The sequence below is a fragment of the Lepisma saccharinum genome, chromosome 4, assembly GCF_977018435.1.
Source record: "Lepisma saccharinum chromosome 4, izLepSacc3.1, whole genome shotgun sequence".
Classification (NCBI taxonomy): Eukaryota; Metazoa; Arthropoda; class Insecta; order Zygentoma; family Lepismatidae; genus Lepisma; species Lepisma saccharinum.
This window is the reverse complement of record NC_139232.1, coordinates 25,636,809-25,658,691: the sequence shown is the minus strand read 5'-3', so window position 1 is coordinate 25,658,691 and position 21,883 is coordinate 25,636,809. Positions and strand designations below refer to the sequence as shown.

General features: G+C 38.5%; 1 protein-coding gene across 1 annotated transcript in view; it reads right to left on the bottom strand.

The window, feature by feature from the left end:
* The window catches only part of LOC145986396 (uncharacterized), a 317,161-nt gene that overhangs the window by 85,473 nt on the left and 209,805 nt on the right, over positions 1–21,883 (bottom strand). Inside the window, exon 4 of the mRNA XM_083120365.1 lies at positions 12,046–12,202. Within this exon, the coding sequence (XP_082976491.1) occupies positions 12,046–12,202 (157 nt within the window). The remainder of the gene's footprint in view (positions 1–12,045; positions 12,203–21,883) is intronic.

Below are 21,883 nucleotides of genomic sequence, written 5' to 3'. Positions count from 1 at the left end.
TAGTAGCGCGGTATGATATCCACTTCGCCAAGATGTCGGCGCTGTACTGTATTCATCGGTAATGCATTACCAGAAAGGTAAGGTTATCTTATTCTGAGACCGTATGTAAAAGTAGACTTGATGTTTGAACGTTTGAACTTCTCGAAAGTTACGTACAAGAGCAGTCATAAAACGAGAAATCGAACCAACAGCATTCAGAAAATGAATGCCGAGAACGAACAGCTGCTGTGTTTTATGCTGATTGATAATACTTCTCGACAATACAGTGTATGTTTCTGGATGATGACAAAACATTTTATTTTTCTAGTATTTCATTTTATTTATATAAAAGTGTTTTTAAACTGCCGAGAACAGCTTTTCAGCCTTAATACAGCAGCATTACATGTTACAAGGTTACATATTACAAGGTATTCAAAACCACAGTATTGGACAAGAGAGAATATCAAAATATTTAGCAAACATAATCTAAAACTACAAGAATTTTAAAAATCCATCAAAGAATATACAATTGTTACATTTCAACTATAGAATTATAAAAGATTTCTTAAATAATTATCCTTATATATGATGTTGAATTTGTTTTAACAACATTATCAATATCTATCTCACAGTATTCGAATTATAACTGTTTATGAGATACAGAACATACTTGTTACGTGTACGTAATGTCTTATTCATTAGTCACATCTGGCGATACAATCCAGACTTAGTTAGAAATATATTCATTTCGAGTTCAGACTGTAAGACTGGAAGTATCAAGTGTAAATCTTCCATTGGAAATTTGGAAGCTTAAGAGTTGACTTGTTCCTTTTGGACACGACTTGAAAACTGCACTATGGCAACATGGAATATGAAAATTAACTTACATCTTACATCCATTTTATGGTATAAATATGACTCGATTAGGCCTTAAACATATGTTTGGTTACATGCAAAGGAAATTAAAATGTTATTACATACAATTTCGGTTCCTGGTGATTATACTTCAAACAAATTGTGTGCTGTGATACCACTAGGAATTGCAGACTGACAAGGATCTGGTGTCTGGGTTTCACAACTACTATAATCCTCAGTGGGACGTGTGTATGTGCGTTGTCCATATTTCTTCGTGATCGTTCTTTCATCATTTTCATCTCATCACTATTCATCCCTATCTTCGAGTACATTTTGTAAAAGGACATATTCATATCCATCACATCCAAACATGGAAGGGTATTCGCCTTAATTTGAAGAACAAGAGAATAATTTGATGTGTCAAACAATGCATGCACATTGAAAACTGCTAGCGTAAAATGTGATGCTAGCACTCACTGAGAAACAGAAAATACCAGGGTTCTTGTTCGAAACTATGGTAAATTAATGCTTTGTATTCAGACCTTACACAATTACATCAGATTTCATAGAATCAATCAAATCAATGTTCTCTAAATATGATCTCAAGAACCGAACTAATTAGTTATCCCGAATTCACAGGCCTTCCCGATGGAGCATTGGTAACGTCGTGGCCTTGTAATCAAGGGGTCCCGGGTTCGATACCCAGAGGAGGCACATAGTGGTTCGGATCCTACTTTAAACTGTAGGTCCAGTCCCGATTAGCCTAACTGTGTGTAAAATGAACTTAAAACACCAAATCAATCAAACAATCAATCCCGAATTCGCAACATTTATTATGAAAATTATGACGGCGTAAAATGGAGGACCGGATTCGATTTCTGGAGTTCTTGGGTTCTTCCATAGTTTTTCTACTCACAGTCTCAAATCTGCTTGGTGATTTTTTAAGGCCTGGATTTTAAAAGCATGCAAGATATGTACAAAAATTAAGAAAAGCACTGAAATATGCAAAACAATACGTGATAATCTAAAAATACGCATGGATATTTCCCGTGCTCCATTCATGTGCTATTTCTTGCGTTGGAGTGTACTTCTCGGAAATTCACTAAAGGTCGTTCATTACATGAACTGATGATCTGCAGTCACTATTCACATAACCAGCAGGGTTATGTGAATAGAAAATTGGCAGTAGTGAAGAACATAGTATATGGAGCATATCTTTTTTCGGTGTGGTTATTGTCGCTTAAAACACCTTTTCTCGGAATCTGTTGCATATATGCAACAACAAACAGAAGGGCGTTGTCGTAATTTGTCACATATAAAATTCACGTTCTTTGTTACAAAGACAAAATATATCATTACATAATAATCCGAGCCCTGCTAGGAATTATTAATTGCTTTCTAATATCAGCGTGGGTGCATTTCAGTACTACTTCAAAACTTTAGTTCAATCTCAAGTTGTTGATTGGAAACAAAAAAAACGTCTTTCACTACCTTTGGTTTCATAGATTCGCAAGTAAATATCTCCGATCTATTTTGCTAACGCAATTAGTTCTTAACAGTATTTCCATCTGCAAAGCTCATAAAGCTTAGATGTAAGTTGGGTTGTGATTTCTGAAAAAGAGAACTTCGGGTGGAAAAATTACAAAAATAAAAATACCTCCAAATACCTTTGCAACAACAATGCTAATACTAAAGAGTGAAAAATCCTCATCGTTGCCCATTTGTTTGATATTGCAATCTCTCTTCGCCCTTCTTTTTATGGCAAATATAATGCCTCTAGACGTTTTCTGGGTACACCTCTGCAAACACACATAATGTAAAATTCCGTCCAACTCATTTCAGGATGTGCTTTCTTCAATACCATTTTCGATTTTAATTTCAGAACTCGTATTAATGATAATGTTCCCATCTACAAATTTCCCCTTTCTCAATTAACTATGTAATGAGTTCCTCCCAACAAGCAACCGGCTGTTTCCTCATTCGAGCCTCCTTTCTCCAGCAGCGCCCTTTCGATAAGACGGAGAAAACTGCTTCCAGGCTCTCTCGCTTCGACACAGGTGCAGATAAGTGTCCTTCCTTTGCCATTTCGATGGGTGCGGACACACAACGCAGCTTTCTTGCAGAAGTAATCTTATCCGTTTTCAACTTGGCCGTCTCTTTCCGATGGGAGAGAGAGAGTGAGAGAGAGAGAAAGAGAGAGAGAGAGAGAAAGAGAGAGAGAAAGCAACCTGAGTAGAAATCAATATGGTTCGCATCGATTCACCAACACTGTTTACATTACCAGCTGCTGCTACAGAGTAAATAAGTTGGGTTTGGTTTGTTCGTTACAGTTTCGGAAATGTGATGGAAAGGGGAGGGGGTGATGTTGACACTGGCTGCAGATAGAATGAAAGAGAGAGAGAGAGAGAGTGATAGAAGCTGATGGTTGCTCCTTCTCTACGTGTCACGCTCAGGATCTGGTCCGCGGATGTTCACCGAAACTACCAACGAAAACAAAATCGCTCTGTTACATTGTAATGAAGGGGCCCTGAGCTCAACTCCCGGTAGTGGGATAAGTTTGACCTAAAACAAACTTTTGTCAAATTGGTTACGTAAGGTCATGCGATAGAGTCTGACAAGATGCACATTTATTTCAGTTCTGTCAAAATGCTTTGGAATGTTGAACATAGTATAAGATTGTTTCTCTAGTAAGTATGTATTTATGTATTATTTCTCATGTGGCAAATGATTAACTGTGGGTGTTTTTCTTTCTTTGCAACATTCTCCTAACTGGACACCAGTCGTGACAAAGTTAGTCCGCTACTCCTTGTGTCGGGAACCTGAGACTCTTTGTAACTCACTAGGGATTGTTGGGTAACAAGTAACACAACACCAATATCTGAAAATAAACACTGTTCCATGTTCACGCATGCATATCTATTTATACGTATATATAAGTTTACAAACCACATACAGATAGATAATCCGTTGCTTTAGCCTAGCATCGTAAAGCCAGAAAAGATGATATATCAATTCTCATAACGTTTCAGAACACTCACAAAGTAAAGTACAAGAACATTCAAAATCAACGTTCTGTAATTCGCATCAATATCACGAAAGTTTAATTACATAATTAATCTCATACTTTCATGTAACGGCAAGAAGATGCACAAACGCAAAAACCGTAAACTATTCAGGGATTTCATACCGTTAATAATTTCCTGTTGATTTTCCCATTATTTTGTTTTCCGACTCAGTCCGTCGTTAGGTAACAATATTCAGGCGAGTCCATTAACTTTCTATGGCGAGGTGGAAATGTAATGTCAACACTGGCAGATTATGAACATTTCAGAACATTGATGTTACAAGTTCAATTAATTAATGGCTTTACCATATAATTAAAGTTTTGATTGATTGATTGATTGAGTTAGTTTATTTTACTTCGCGTTTTGTGCCTCTTGGCTAATTTGCCAAGATGGGGATGGGTGATGAAATGATGAAATTGATGAATGGACATTCACAAACAACCAAGCCCGACCGGGATTCGAACCCGGGACCCTTGGCGTCACAGATATAATTAAAGTTGTCGGTGATGTAATTAATATAAGCTGATATAACAAACTTTTTTAAAAATAAAAGTCAACAAATATGAAACCATAAACAGTCAGGTTCGTTACAGATTTTCTGCCACTTTTGCGTAATCGCGAAGATGAGGATGAGTGATGATATGATGAAATCGATGAAGAGTCACTCAGAAAGACCGGGCAGCGATTCGATCTCGGGTCCTAGGTATCGTAGCTGTGCTTACCACTACACCACGGAGGTCGACAATTTAGAAATTTCATTCACGCTCTTTTTGGACACTGAAACGAGTAAAAGAAACTGACAACAATTTAGATCTTAGATTCTTATTATTCAAAAATAACTTAATCTATGATATTCCACCCATTCCCATAACACCCCATGACATGACTCTCTTCAGAGTCAGTTGTCACGTACAACCAGGAAGGCATCCTTTGCCCCGTCATTCAATGTTCAGAACGTGCTCACTTGCTCTCCTCCAGACTCACTTCAGAACTTAACTAATTAGCTTTAGATATCGCAAAACTATTCCTTTGCTCGGACGTGCGAATTTGAAAGTTTTGCCGTTGCCAGCAATTCGTAACCTTCTTCAACAGACAAGTTCTAAAGTACATACCGCGACTTGCTGCTACAACATAGAAAGTTCTGGATACCTACAGGCTTAACTTATCCACAGTAGTGTAATTGATTCCATACTTGGAGAAATATATTAGTAAAGTGGAAAACATGCTGTACTTGGACTGTTTCGCTACATATATGTTCAAAGTGCGCTATCTATATTACCAACTATATTATATAGCATAAAATAGTACAATCGAGTTGTGGTTATTTCACGAAAAATAAAGATTATAATCAATAATAGCAGGTTTCATTCACGGTGGAGTGACATGTCTTAACACATCACTTTCTTTATCTACATTCAGTTATGATTTACTTACTTGCGTTAGAAAGTGCTCATACTGTAAAAAGTCTACTGGAGAATGACGGTTTAGCCTTGTCCAAACTTCGAATACTATTGTATTATGACAATACTTTCAATAAAAGCATCTGCTTTCATAAACGGGAAGCTGTAGCCAATAACACCGCATAAAAATCTGACGCAAAATGAGGCAACATTGCAAAAGTTGAATGGAGTATGATTAAGATAGAAGACGTAAAGATTAGGAAAGAGGAGGGCGTGGAAACAATGTCCATCTTAGTTGTAGAAAGTGCAGCAGCAGGCATGGTTTGGAGTTGAGAGGATCCAAGATCGGAGAGGTGAAAGCGAGTCTTATAACTTTGATTCACTGATGGTTAAGAAATACTTACCCCTGTGTTCTTGGTGTGATCGCAAATGGTCCTGGGATATGGGAGGGTTGGCATGACAACTATGTTTTTCGTGAGAATGTGGCACCGACACGAAAATCAGAAATATATAAGTGGGAGGAGACAGTGTATGGTAGGACGGAATGTATGAAGGATGCAGGTTATGTGCACTAGGTGTCGGATAGAGAAGCGAGCAAAACATCCTTAAAGTTGGCATCGTGTCACATGTGTTTGCAAGTCAGAAAGCATACAAGCTTTACAAGAACAAAAGAGGCGGATACTACGGTAGGGCACTATTCCTCACAGTCTCCACCAGCTCCGTGTGGCAACCTGTGGCATTCCCCCCCACCCCTGCCCAAAGAACGACTATTTTGATACACGAACGCTGTTCGTGCGACGGCGGTTGACCCAACAATGAATTGCCAATACCCTCTGTACGACAACCATTCGTCATACTGCCATCTAGTCACGTGCTCACAAGCTACAGGTGCCACGTTTTCCGGGCCATACGATCATATCGTTACTACGTTTAACTTTAAGAAAAAATATAGTTGCCATGACTTATGCCCTAGCTCTCATAAGAGTCCCAGGTTTCAGATTCAGAATAAGATATTAATGTGATTTTCTCAACGCATTCATAATCTCGGTCATTTGTAAAGATGACATGTCAGCATCACGCTCTGACCCACAAGGCGCTTACCCCAGGTCGTTCCAAGCCGAGCTATTGCAACCTGAAATCGACAATCGAACCCAGGTCTTCCGTGTGACAGTAAGACGCTCTTCTGATTAGATATCACAGTTCTTAAAATAACAAAATACTAACAAAAGATAATACTAGTGTACTTGGATAAGGAATCTTTTAGCAAATAAAGGTAGTGCCAGAAAGTAATGTTGTTAATGTCAATAATGGTGCCCTATATCAGCATTCTGATCAAACTTCTTGGTAAAAATAGTAGGACTAGATAATGGTAAGTGATTTTTTTCTCTCAGCGGCCGTTCGTTAGTTAATACCTGGCAAAGAATACTCCCATAATATTAATTGATTTCCGATAATTCAATTCCAGCCCTTTGCATAAGAGATATCGCATTCATTAGCAGCAACTAACTTCCAAATAGAAGTTCCACTTTAGCGATGGAACGAGATTCAATCTTAGTTTTTCTTCCAATGCTGCATTTTCTCCATCCCTTATCTCTCACTCTCCCTACCTCGTAACTCTGCGAAGAGGCTCTAGCGAAAGACACGACCTTCTCACCCCTTTATTTCTTCTTATCTGACCCTTTCCTCGAGGCCTTCTCTATTCTCCCCCCAAACCTCAAGCCGGGGCTCTTGTTCTCTCCCCACGACGATGTAGACTGGGAGCGTGACAAATTCCCCCGTCGTATATATCATCTCTCTAGCCTGACGTTGAAATAATGCGTTGGAGATAACTAAGATTGAGCTCATAATATCATTACCCTGCTTTAACAATACCCATTGTCAATGTGTTGCATAGGAAATGAGAAGTTGAATTTGGAATTACTGATGTTAATATAAAATTTTATACTTTTTTGAAATGTGTATACACACACACACACACACACACACACATATATATATATATATATATATATATATATATATATATGTATATATATGTATATATATATATGTATATATATATATATATATATATATTTATATATACAAGTGGCCGCGGTGGCTCAGTCGGTAACGCGTCTGACTACCATGCTAAAGGTCCCGGGTTCGATCCCCGGCCGGTTCAAATCCGGGAACTTTTCTAACGATGGAAGCGGCCCCGGCGCCCACCCAGCGTCGAATAACATGGGTACCTGGGGGAAACCCTGGGGGGTAAAGGCGGTCAGGGGCGTGATGCTGATCACATCACCCCCACTCACGACCGGATCAAGAAAGTGTGGGGCGTTACCCCCACACCCCCTATACGCTTCATGGCGTGGTGCTAAGCACAGGGGAGCACTTTACCTTTTTACCTTTTATATATATATACACACACACACACACACACACGTGTGTATACAGGGTGTATCATAAGTAATGGCGGGCCTCCTCCATGGCGCAGTGGTAGCGTCATTGCCTTGTAATCGAGGGGTCCCGGGTTCGATACCCGGTGGAGGCACAAGTGGTTCGGATCCCACTTTAAACTGTAGGTCCAGTCCCGATTAGCCTTACTGCGCATAAAGTGGACTTAAAACACCAAATCAATCAATCATAAGTAATGGCGCAAACTGACAGATGAAAGTACACGATAATAGAAGCAAAAAAGTCTCAGTAAACATGGGTCTGCAAACGAGCCATTTTCGAGATAATTGCGAATGTGTGGTTACAAGCCGTCACTGACTTCATTATTTGTAAACGTCGTCCTAGTTGCTAAAATGCTAATAATGTGTGCGAATGTGTGGTTAGAAGCCATCACTGATTGCATTTTGTAAACACCGAGTGCTTTACTCCTTCCGCGGTTTGACCTTCGTTTACAAAACAGAACATTTCCGAGGGGGTGCGTTGTAATCAAACAAGATGGATACAATCAGTACAGAGAATTGAACATGCTTCGGACCAATTCGGAAATGAACCGGAGGTGTTCGAAAGAATTCGAAACTCAATGCGGAATCGCGTACAGTATTGAATCCAGATGCAAGAACGACACTTTGAACACCTCCTTTAACAGGTACGAGTGTACAGTAATTGTAACATGTAACATAGTAACGTTTGTTAAAGTAAGTAGAATGTTCAATAAAATCAATGAGATCTCCAATGACTTTTCTTACTGTATCATTAGCATTTTAACAATTAGGACGACGTTTACAAACAATAAAGTCAGTGGCGGCTTGTAACCACACATTCGCAATTATCTCGAAAACGGCTCGTTTGAAGAACCATGTTTAATGAGACTTTTTTGCTTTTATTATCGTGTACTTTCAACTGTGTCAGTTTGCGCCATTACGTATGATACACACTGTATACATATGGATCACACTTTAAACTGTACTTCCAGTCCCGTTTAGCCTTATGGGACACAAAGTGGACTTAAAACATCATTGTATATCTCTTAAAGAAAATGAATTTATTACATTGAGCAAACGCAAGTAACATGTAAATCAATGCTGCCTAGCGTGGTGTTCAACACTTGTTCTCAAGTGTTCCTGCCGACCTCCGTGGCGTAGTGGTTAGCACAGCGCGCTGCGACGACAGGGATTCAGTGTTCGAATACCGAGCTGGGCATGGATATACTTTATAAGTGTCCCTTCATCAATTTCATCCTATTATCACTCATCCTCATCGTCGCGATTAGCCAAAACTGGCATAAAAGCGAAGTAAAATAAACAAAATCAATCAATATAAAGTATGAGTATGCGTCTGTGTGTAACGTTCCAAGTGGTTAACGACGCTACAGCACAAAGAAGTGAATGTATGAATGCATCTGCGTCCTGCTTTTGTAAATTAGAAGGCAGTCTGTTAAAATTGAAAGCTAGAAAATTGTAAATTTTGTACCATTAACCCTCTGTACCCCCCTCAAGAAAGTGAAATATTATGCACGGTTTATGAAGATTATGTTGTTCATGAATATTTTCCGTTGTTTTTAGATCGTGGAAATGTGTTATTGTGAAGTAAAGTACATGATACCTTAGCGTGTAACCTTGCCGTGAAGCAGAACTACCCGAAGTCTTCGCGCAAGTGAAAATAGCTCCCAACACGACATTCCACAACAGCAGCTATACGTTTACATCGTTAGGTTAGGAGTGTTTGTTTTGGTGCTCATAGCAAATATTGTTTCGCTATTTTAGTGTGCATACTCCGACATAATGGATTTTTACTTACGCGAGTCCTACTTTGCGAACAATTATCTCTGTTCTTTGTGCTTTCCGAGCGCTGGGACCAATTTTTATATTACGTAAAACATACACATCTGTCGATTAAAAGAATTCAACATAATTCTCGAGGGGGTAAAGTGGTTTAACGACCCCGTAAATTTTATAATAACTTCCAACAGTGTAGTTCTTAAGATGTAGATTGTATTGGGAAAAAACAGCTCAAGATAAAAGTAATAGTCAGCCCTCACTATTAAGAAAGGAAAAAGAGAAGAAGGGTGAAAGAGATCTGAAAGAAAATACGGATCAAAGAACAATTTGCAAGAACAAACATCTGCAACTACACAGTGACTCGAACGATCAAGCAGGGGCCATAAAAGCAGTTTGCGTCTGCTTAGAACTAATCAAGGACGTATTTTCTCTTGCATCTTCCGTTAGCAGAGCTTTATACTGATCGGTGTCAATAATGAGTTTCTCTTCACAAACTTTACTACCTTCCGCCCAAAAGTGGTCGTCTTTTGCCCCAACCCTCACTCGTTCCCTCTGGATCTTTTCTCCCCCTCCCCCCCCCCCCCTTCGAATGGATCAAACACCTCAGCTTTTTTGATGTGCGCAGTGACGAAAGAGGAACGGCGTTTCCATGGAAACGGAGAAAGATCGAATGATTGTCGCTGTTATTTTCCTTTTTTATCGCCTTTGCGTCTACAGATCATTTTCCACAAGGAGAGATACTTGATACGACGGCTAAGGAGCCCGGGAGAACTTGGCTATCAGAGACAGAATTTTCAAATAAACGTTGACTTTTTCAAAAACCCTATTTCGGTAATTTTTTCGGCCCTCTTGTAACTTTTGGTTGAATCTTAACGATGAGAATGCAATTTGTTTTTTTGGTTCATCTCACTCCGCTATTTCTGCCAGTTTGATGGAGTAAAATAAACCAAATCAATCAATAAAATGTATGAGTATGTATCTGTGTTTAACGTTCCAAGCGGTTAATGATGCCATATTCTAACCACCACAGCATAGAGAAGTGAAGGCATGAATGCACCTGGGTCCTGTTTTTGTAAATTAGCTGGCAGTCTGTTAAAATTTGAAGACTAAAATTGGTAAACGCTGTAAGTGCCACAATAATTCAAACACTGTTTATCACGTCAAACTGTGAAATGTGCCATGCTTTATAATGTGGTAAACGTGAAATATGGCTGGTAGCCCTCTAAGTAGTTCAAAGGGCGTGTAAAGAGGTCAGTAGTGTGCACGTTCTTACGGGCTGATGTGCGGAGCAATACCATTTCCCAACACTTTCGCTTTTAGCACTTACAACGTTTATCACTTTTAGTCCTCATTTAACGCTAGACAATTATAAATTTTGTGCCATTGAACCTCTGAAGCCCCTCATAGAAATTCAAATATTTTGCATGGAATATGAAGATTATGTTGTTGATGAACGTTTTCCGTTGTTTTTAGATCGTGGAAATGTGTTATTGTACAGTAAGGCACGTGTTAGCGTAGCGTGTAACCTTACCGTGAAACAAAACTGCCCGCGGGTTTCGCGCAAGTGAATATAGCTCCCAACACGACACTCACAGAGAACACACATGTCAGGGCGGAAATCGTACCCGCGACCTCTGGCGTAGATGCGCTCTGTGGGAATGAATTGTGAACGGCTGAAATAAACGATTGGACAAATACAATGACACTTCCATGCCTCGTTGATTCCGTGACATTGTACGTTAAGTTATCTATTCACACCAACCATAGAAGGCTGAGAGTTTTTAGTTACTGCATAGGAATTCCTTTGTGAGTTATTTCCTTAATTTAGTCACCATTCATCTTTCCTGTTGTAACTAGCCTAATCACGCATTCATTCTCTTCCAGTGCCTAGTAATGGCACCAGAGTAGGCAGGGGGCGAACGTCCACAGATCGACTGCTCCGCCTCCTTATGTTTGCATTTTTGTTATCTGCCAGTTTTGGCTAATTTGGAAGAGCGATGACTAGATGAAATTGATGAACGTGCACCAACAAAGATAAGCCATATCCTCGAAGGGACTCTCAATCGGTAACTTAGGTGGGGAGGTAGAAAGTCGACCTTTTAACGGTCACCACGACTGCAGGTTCGGATCCTAACTTAACTCTCTAAGCAAATGAGAAAATCTAATGCAATTACGTATATTTGTATAGTATTTCTTGCAATTGTGAACAACTTTGAATAACTCTTATAACACAATTTAGTACTCGGTATGCAATATAAATATAATCGTCTACATGCTAAAGATATGTGCGTAAATAAGCGAGACGTCACGGGAAGAAAATGCCGGCCCTTCCAGAAAATATTCTAGCTATTCTCTAGCTCTTTATTTATGTTAAGAATCTATAACGATTTCATCTTTATAAAATAAAATATCTTTTCTTAACTTCAACTTGACGATTTCCCACTTAATTGACACTTTTTATGACTTTGAGGTAAACGTGCAGGTTGTGAGAACATTTCAACCACAGATAAATTGAGATCATGAACTTACCGAAATCGAAGGCCCACAGGTCATTAGAAGACCCTCTCAAGTCCTGGTACCCTCCGTAGAGCAACATGGCTCCCTGGTGAACCAGCGCTGTGTGTCCCCGTCGGCCACGAGGCACTGCAACTCCCTTTTGCGCCTTCACCTTTCGCCAAGAGTTATTCTGGAAAGAAATGTTGTTCTGTTAGGATAATTCGTATGAAGGTTTATTATTTAACACATGAATTACTGTATTATAATTTCCGATCGTTAAAGCCGTTGAGGCAGTTCCATCCTGCCGTTAAACGTACTTTTTCCATAAAGCTCACTTTACATTATTTCATATGATTTCCTGTCGATTCCCTTGTCAGCGGAGTATAAAGATCCACTGAAGGTTGCCGGTGTAATATCCTTGTATGAAGCTACGTCCAGCTCTTAAGCCGAATCCCTTGGTCCCTGGTCGCCAGGGTTCCGGGTTCGAATCACGCCTTTAGCGTGATACGATTTCTTAACTTTTTCTAAAGTACCACCAATAATACCATGAGCTCGTATTTTCTGTGCCACATTTAAAGCATTTATGATTGATACTAGTATGTATATATATAAAAATGTATGTATGTGTGTGTGGGTGTGTATAATTGTTTGTTTCGGCATAACTCTCGATCGCCTGTAGCAATTTCAACCAAACTTGGTACACGTATCACTTGCAATCTGGAAATGATATTTAGGGGTAAGACACCCCTGGCACCACTAGTGCTGGGGTGGGAAGGGGTGACATGTAAAAATAATCATAAACCACCGATATTAAATTCCGCACGAACAGACATCCGTGACTCTACGCAATCCGCACAACGATAGTGTTTCTCGGGTTCTCTAACATTCAGGCTGTGTTGCGAATGGAATCCATAGTTTTCCTGACACTCCCAATGCGGTTCAACTCCAGGTTCATCACCTATTGGCATGGAGGGTGAGAGGGGGTGAAAATAAAATGCCACAAATGACCTAGATTAGTGTCGAATCCATAGTTTTGGGAGTCGCTAAGCTAATTGGTGACATTCACGATCACATTTAAAATTAGTTACATCTTACACTAAAGTTAGAATTCATTATTTTCCTGCCTAATAAAAGATTGGGATAAATAAATACCCGGGCAACACCGGGTAATCAGCTATAGCTTATAAATAAGTCATGCCTATAATGTAATCTAAAATAAGCTGTCTTTGAAAAACAACATACATTGCATTGTGTTATTTTATCTGAATTGTGCAGTGCTTTTCTTCTGAAGGGATTTTCTATGGTTATAAAGCAGTTGAGTTCTGCAAATATTTTCCAGTTTTAAATAGACTAGCAGGCCACGAAAATTTCAAGACATATTCAATTTTAGTTCTGAAAGTAAATAACAGAACATTGTCTCCCAATGTACAGTCACCGGCAATAAAAATGGGACACCTAGATCCTGATATACTCGCTTCCCAGCAATGAATTATGTGTGTTGCCCAACTGTACGGCGATGAGCCGACTTTAAGAGTTACTTTTCAGTAGGAAGTTTCTCTATCGCCGTAGAGTTGGAAAACACACATAGCGCATTGCAGGGAAGCCAGTATTTTAGGATCTAGGAGTCCCATTTTTTATTGACGGTGACTATAAAATTGCATACAAACACTTTTTGTTTATTAAAAATCTTCTTCAGTATTGCTTCATTTCTGAACTTTTCTGTTGGTGTAAGCAAGCTGGATTTTTGGAAGATTTAGAAGGTATAATTTATTTTAAAATGCATATAGTTGTAACTTATTTCAGTAGAGAGAACATATTTGCTGTAAGTATTTTTAAATGTAAAAGAAAAAATGCAATTGAAATGTGGTTTATCCTCCTCTCTGCTACAAGCAAGCAGATTTCTCTTTAAAGCAGCAACTATGTACGTGAAAAAATTATTAAATTGTATTTGCCTATTGGATGACACATTGCTCACAAATGGTCAGAATCTCCCAATTTATAGGAAACCAAGGACACACATATTACTTGTAAGTAAGAAAATATCTCCCAATTTGCTCTAAAGCATGGGAACACACACGCATGCGCACATCACTTGTACGTACAGGGTGAGTCAAAAATATGGCTACACGTTTGAAGTAAATGGAGTGTGTTACTGTACAATGTAGAGCGAAATGGTGAATGGTATATTAAACTTGAAACTTCATTTTTTTTTCATTTCAGATGAGTGTTACACACCCGAGCTTACATCGTTAGCCAAGATGGAGCTGAACATGTATCAGCAAGTTGCAGTTGCAGCGTGGGCAATTGTATACCAGAATGATGGTGACGACCGTGTGCACAGCAGTGGACATAAACTAAACAACAATTTGATGTAAGCAGTTGTATTCTCCACTTTCCCACAGTCGACGGCAACAATGTTACGTTAAAATCATGTCTCACCAGCTTCACAATCTTTCTGAAATGAAATATAAATGAAGTTTCAAGTTTAATAAACCATTCACCATTTATAACTCTACATTGTACAGTGACACAATACATTTACTTCAAACGTGTAGCCATATTTCTGAATCTCCCGATTATCTCTAAACTAAGAACACACGTCACTTGTAAATTACAAGAATCTCCAAATTTACTGTAAACCAAGGGCAAACACATTACTTTTAACTGAAAATAATCTCGCAATTTAATCTAAAGCACAGAAACACACACTGATTGTAAGAATTTCCAATTTTCTCTAAACCAAGGAAGATACACACACACCATGACATTTGACAGGGTAATCTTGTACAAATAGCAACATCGTTTACTTCCTTAGTACCACGACTGTGTTTCTGCGAGTGTGTATGAATGTTTCACGTAATGGTCAAACTCAATCAATGGATGCGTCATTAGCATTGCTAAGCATAATGTAACTCGCCAATCCTCATTAATGATGGATTGTTATCAAGCAATTCCGTCGCCAAAGGTTACCAGCAAACAGGTCACAGTACGACTGTGAGGGTAATCGAATTCAGGACCCTTGATTACAAAATCAAGTTCTGCCTGAAGGGATGGCTACATGTGGCACGACATCCCATTACTATGTCAGGTGACTTATTGAACATAATTATGTGTACCAATGCACGTGTCAGTCATTTTCGGAAATTCTTTCTTTTGTATCTTTTGGTTCTTCAAAATTAATATACGCACGGATACTTTGTTCACTTAGGTGATTACATTACTACATTGACGCCTCTGAGGGATAGTTTTCAGAGTAACGCCAGTGATCAGAGGTTCAAATCCTGGAACCTTTTGCTTTCCGCGACCATTTCTCGGATTTTCCTTCCTTACCGTTGACGTGCAAATGTGTCATTTCATTATGATGGCGTTTTACGTTATTAAACAGCTTAGATTTGTACTCTAAAGTCAGAATAACTGAACCCTTAAAGAGGAAGCAGTATTCTTTAATTTAGTAGATCCGCTCCAAAAAATACGAGTATAAAGTATCTGGACTCATGACATCATCATTTAAAACAATCAACTTTTTATCTCACAAATTTAGGGCAATTACTGCTAATAATGCTAATTGTTATTATCCCTATTATTATTATTACAAGTTTTTTAAGATATTTTATTTTTTTAATCTTAACACAATTCAAGTACAGGGCAGAAATAATGGAACAGATGAAAATCAATTTTGAATCAGAACCTGAAACTTCTTCTTCTTCTAACATAGAAAACTCAGAATGAAACTCTGATGTCTAATGAATAAAACAAGGAGAACTTTGTTTTGCTCAAATATTCTTGCAAATAATATTTCAAAATGTCCTCCTCCGTAGCCGAGCGGGTTAAGGCGTTCACTCGTCTTGAGATCGTTCGCTGCGGGACGGCGTAGGTTCGAATCCGGCTCTGGTCGGAATTTATTCGGCCTACGTATAGGGCCGGTGGCAACCCACCATCGTGAGGAAATTGGAGAGCTCCGAATGAGTGAGCGGTAACCCGGTCGAGAAGACCTACAACGGTTGGGGGTTCGTCGGGCTGACCACCCGACACCCCAATACTGGTCTAAGATCTCCACGCTATAACAGGTGACGGAGGAACAGTGTGGGAGGGAGACCAGCAGTCGGTAGGTAAGCCAAGGCTCTCAAGGGCTGTCGCGCTATGGGTTATTATTAATATTTCAAAATGTTATCATGCATTTCAAGCAATTTTTAAAAAGTCCGCGGTAATTAAGCGGATTTCCAGTTTCACGCGTACCCTCGTCACCGATAATGAACAGGTTTAAGGCATAGCTATATCACTATGTTTGCCGACCTCCTTGGTGGAGTGGTTAGAACGGCGTACTGCGATGCTAGGCGTCCAGGTTCCGAATTGCTTGAGGTCCGGGTTGGTTGGAGTAGTTGTTTGTACTGATAAAATAATCGGTACTGGCCCACTACTAAGTGAGACCAGGAGCAAGGTATATGTTTTCCCACAGGGAATCGAATTCTTGAAACACTGAATGCAAAGCGACAGTGTTAGCCACGGAGAGGTGTAGGCTTTGTGATGGTACGTTGAAGCTGGTTCCATCAACTTCACACAATAGTAGTGTCACAAATGTGCATTTGACCGCAACTCTGATTTCTTGACCAAACGACCACAAAAACCTGAAAAACTCACTTTCTCTCCACGTTCCGCGCCTCATTTATTGCGCTGACGATGTTTCACGGCGCAGAAAAGCCGTGATGAGTGAAAGATGCACTCTCATCCTCTCATCCTTTGAAGGATGAGTGCACCTTATCGTAATTTTCCAAGTCCCGGGGACCAAAATGTTTATATATCGTGACCTTTGTAAACCTCTCTCTCTCTCTCTCTCTCGGGGGAAACGATGTGCCTCTCATTATTTTCCGTATTGTGTGACGCAAACAAACAAATAAATAATAATTGTTGTTGTTTTTTTAGGATTCCCTGGCCCCTATATAACCTCGCCAGGGGTGCGTGGTGCCCAACCAAAAAAAGTAAAAAAAAAAAAGGTTCTCTAACGGCTGCGGTTATAGATTACCACACCTCTGTAGAGTTGCACGTGTTTTTTTTTTCTCAAAGATCCTATGGGACACCTCTGTTTGTCAAAAATTCGAGATATTTGCAATTTAAGATTTTTTTAACGCTGTGGACTTGGAAAATTTTCGATTGATGAAAAATTGGTTCCATGACGACCTATGTTTATTTTGGTATGGGTGGACAGAGGACACCGAGACTCGACCAACACACTAAACCCGATCTTTCTACGACTATTTGTTCAAAAGTTACGAGTGATCAAAATTTTGGAGGGTGGGCTAACTTCTTACCTCTTGACCTCAGGACCACCAAAACTTGGTACACGTATTCTCCACCTCCAAAATCGACAGGGGGGGTAGCTTCGCTACCGGAATGGGGGTGTTTTTCGATATATTTTTTCGATAACTCTTACCATTTTCGAGATATTTGCAAATTTAAGATTTTTTTAACGCTGGACTTAGAAAATTTTCGATATATATATATATATATTTTTTTGTTCCATGACAACCTACGCCAATTTTGTTATGAGAGGACAGAGGACACCTAGACGATACTAACGCAAGAAATCCCAACTCTCTCTATGATCATCCTTTCGAAAAAGTTACGAGCAATGAAAAAAAAATATATTTTGGCAATTGGCCCACCCTTGACCAAGGACCTCTAAAAAAACTTTGTACACGTACTCTGCATCACCAATATAGACAAAAGGGTCAACGGGGAGGATTTTTGCGCTATCTCTCTCTCTCTCACTGTTTTTTCGAGATATTTGCAATTTAACGCTGGACTTGGAAAATTTTTCGACAGATGGGGGTCAAATTTGGTTTCATGACGACCTATGTTTATTTTGTTAGAAGATCAAAAAGAACACCGAGACTCGACCGACACACTAAACCCCGACCTCTCTACGCGTACTCTACGTCACCAAAAAAAAAATCGACAAGGGGGAGATTTTTCGATAACTCTCTCACTGTTTCCAATGTACTTAGGTTTTTTGATAGACGACAACGACGGAGTCACCAATGAGTAAACATCTGTGAACTCGGTGAACAAGTCAACTTTTTTTTTCAGTACGTCAATATTTTTTTTTTCTTATTTCTTAGTGAATGGGTTATGGATGACTTGCAACGACGAAGGCCTTCTAGCAACACGTACTTAGCTTATGCCTCTTCCACCAAACATTCAACACAAGAGGGCTGTGTTAAATATACAGAACAGCGATAACAAGTGTTTTCTTTGGTGTATATTGGCTGCACTGCATCCTGTTTATTGCAAAAATAATCCACAGTGGGTTGGACATTACAAACAATACGAGTCCGAGTTTTGAAAGTGTAATGTCTGGCATCGAATACCCGATGACCATTTCTGATACATCAAAATTCGAAACACGAGCACGAGATGCAGAAGAAAAACGCTTAATCATCAACGTGTATTCCTATACGTTGGATAAACATGTCGTGCATCCCGTCAGGATAAGCGATGTCGACGATGATGATGCTCGTGTGATTAATCTTCTTCTAATTTCAAACGACAGTGTTCACCATTACTGTCTCAGGAATGTTATGCTCTTCCCCTTTTCTCTATAAAAAAGAGAGATTTGTGTTGATTGTTTGGTTAAAAAGAATTTCCTAATTATTTGTTTTTGTCACAAGAATTGTTTGCATTTCAAACATTCCTAAGTGTTTGCGTAAAGATTGATGCATTAACCTGTTAAGAATGTCACATTAATAATACCGGCTCGGAAATGTCATGTCCTCTTCCTCTATAGAAGGTCATATAAATGTGCTAATTGGTTGGTTAAGAGGGATTTTTTGATTAGTAAATTGAGGTTATAAATACGTACGCATAAAGATTTTGCTAATATGGAATGCTAAAGCTTAGTACTTGGCTCTCTCAGAGATTCGAATTCTATTAGGTTAAACAGCATAGAAATTTCACAGCAAGAATTCACATATTTACTGACGATATTCTTAACAACCTGTGTTTTGATTCCACTACAAAAACTGTATACAAAATATGCAGTCCCTAGAATGAGATGGATGAGGCTTATGAACCTCGACCTATACAGTTGTACAATCTGGCAATGAATAGATGTTGTTTTTTATTAAGCATAGCAGAGTGTTTTCGCTTATTTTAATATCAGGCAACAATGTTACAAGAATACAATTTAAAATCACTAATGTGATATGGGCCTCTCCGATGGCGCAGTGGTAGCGTCGTCGCCTTGTAATCAAGGGGTCCCGGGTGCGATCCCTGGTGGAGACATGTAGTGGTTCGGATTCCACTTTAAACTGTAGGTCCAGTCCCGATTAGCCTTACTGTGCATAAAGTGGACTTAAAACACCAACTCAACTCAACTCAACTAATGTGATATGAACTTTTTTTTTCACTTGTGTGTATTTGAATATGAAAGTGAGGTACTTTGAATGATTGAGGGGAACAATCACAAATAAGCTTGCAACGGTATTCAATATTGAAAACAACGTTGAAACGTTTCGGTAAACGTTCTTATACGTTCTTAAACGTTTCAACGTTTATAGAAGAACGATAAAAACGTACTGTGATATTCATCTTCACGATTAGTCAAACGTATCATTCATTCGCTGTTCATATTTTCCATCCTTAAATTCTCATAATTATTTTATCTAACAACAGATTAAATTAAATACCAAACATTATCGAGAAGCAATTCCTAGAAACATTATACTAAAATATTAACATTATAATAAGTGTCCTTCTATAGCCATTTCAGTCTTCAAACTGCTTCCAACGGCTTCCGTACGTTGATTCGCGATTAGTCAAACATGTCAAATATAACTGCTATTAGTAAACGTACAAGGAAAAATAAGTTTTGTAGAAATTCTCTTCTCAATAAGAATACTATATTACTACCTTTATTACATTAAATATTAATTAATTAATTAATTAATTCTCTAGCACTCTTGATTCTGAAAATTCGTGGTTACAGTTCAATTTGTACTTATCCTGAGCAAAATTTATATATATTCTATTCCAATCTTTACAGATTTCTTTTAGATTCATCTCCATGTTCGTTTTGGTCCTTTACCATCAGGTTTCCCAACAAGATTCCTGTAAAATCTCCTTTCTCATTCGTGCCCACCTAAGTATTTGTGATTTAATCATCAATCTAATAATACTTGGAAACTAACATAAATTATATACTTCTAAATTATGTAACCTTCACCATTCACTTGTTTCTTCATCCCCTTTTAAAATATTTTCCTAAGAATCTTATTTTCAAATACTCTCAATGTCAATGCAAGGGATCAAGTTTTCGCATCCACAGGCACAATTACTGTTATTGGATATTTTAACATTTAGTATCTTAGATATTAAACAAGAAGACAAAAGTTTATGAAGGAAAAAGTAACATGCATTTCCTGAATTAAGCCTACTTAAGAGACCTGTAGGAAGACCAAGACGAAGATGGAGGGACAACGTTGAGATGGACCTAAAGAAAATCGGCAGGGATGGAAAAGAGTATATAGAACTTGCTCAAGATAGGGACAAATAGAAGGCCTGTGTTGCTGAACCTTCGGGTTTAAGAAGGCTAGGGAGTTAGTTAGTTAGTTAGTTAGTGTGTCTCACTGCTACACGGAAAATCCTACAGGAGTTTTATTTTTCTTGGAAGCTTCTAACATTTTAAGATATATCCTACCATATTCTACATATTCAACGAATTCATTTGATTACAATGCAACAACATTTTATTATTACATCATATGTTTCAATATTTTCATAGTCATCCAAAACATTTGACAAAACATTTTATTTAGTTACGAAGATAGGAAGAGAAAAAAGTAGTTGAATAATTTCGAGAAGTATTTCTTAATAGGGGACAGTGTTTTAATTTATTTTTTTTATTTCTTTCTTTCGTGTAACCACTATGTTATCGATAGGAACAAGGCAAGACCAACATTACCACTATGCTATTATATTGAAGGGGATTTTCCATTATCAATTGTGTTCACACACAAAACTTAGTACCTGTCTGCATCCATACCTAGATCAAAAGATTCGAACTTATTTAATTATTTACGCTTGTGCTTGTATTTGCTCTCTTCGGGGTTTAAAAAGCCTAGAGAGTTAGTTAGTTGATTGTTTCCCACTGCACTATTTCAATTTTTGAATAATCACATGTTAGTTATGAATGCATTGTTGACATCCTGTCTGATCATATATGTGTTTGGGTTGAGGCTCCGTATCTACCTGCAACATTTCTTTTTCTTCTTTTTCTTGTTATCTGCTTTCTATATTGAACATTAGAAACAACACATTCCCATTAACAGTATTTCATGTTATGCAAAACATTTAAGTCTATACGCCATCAGAGGTGTGGGATTGCAACAACGTTACCACTACGTCATCCGACAAAAAGCCAGAATCGGTATTGTTATATTTTATTGCTCAGGTTATTTCATTTTTTTAATATGTATAGCTATAGTGAACATACTAACTTAAGCCCTCAGACTCGTAAACCAACAAAAATACACCTCTGTTAACTGCCTTGTATTTGGGGAGGGGGGGGTCAATTGTAGCTGTTTTTGCAATACACTTTGAAGTTTTGTTTTCTAAGTGCCACACATCAATTTCATCATAATTACCATTATTCATCCTCATCGTTGCCATTAGCTAGATTTGCCTCTTCTTTTTTTTTACAAAATTTTTCGTACTGATATTGCCTTAGCAGATTAACAGAAATCGTCTGAAGTTTGAACTCGTGACACCTCCCAATACCGTTGCAAGCTTATTTGTGATTGTTCCCCTCAATCATTCAAAGTACCTCACTTTCATATTCAAATACACACAAGTGAAAAAAAAAAGTTCATATCACATT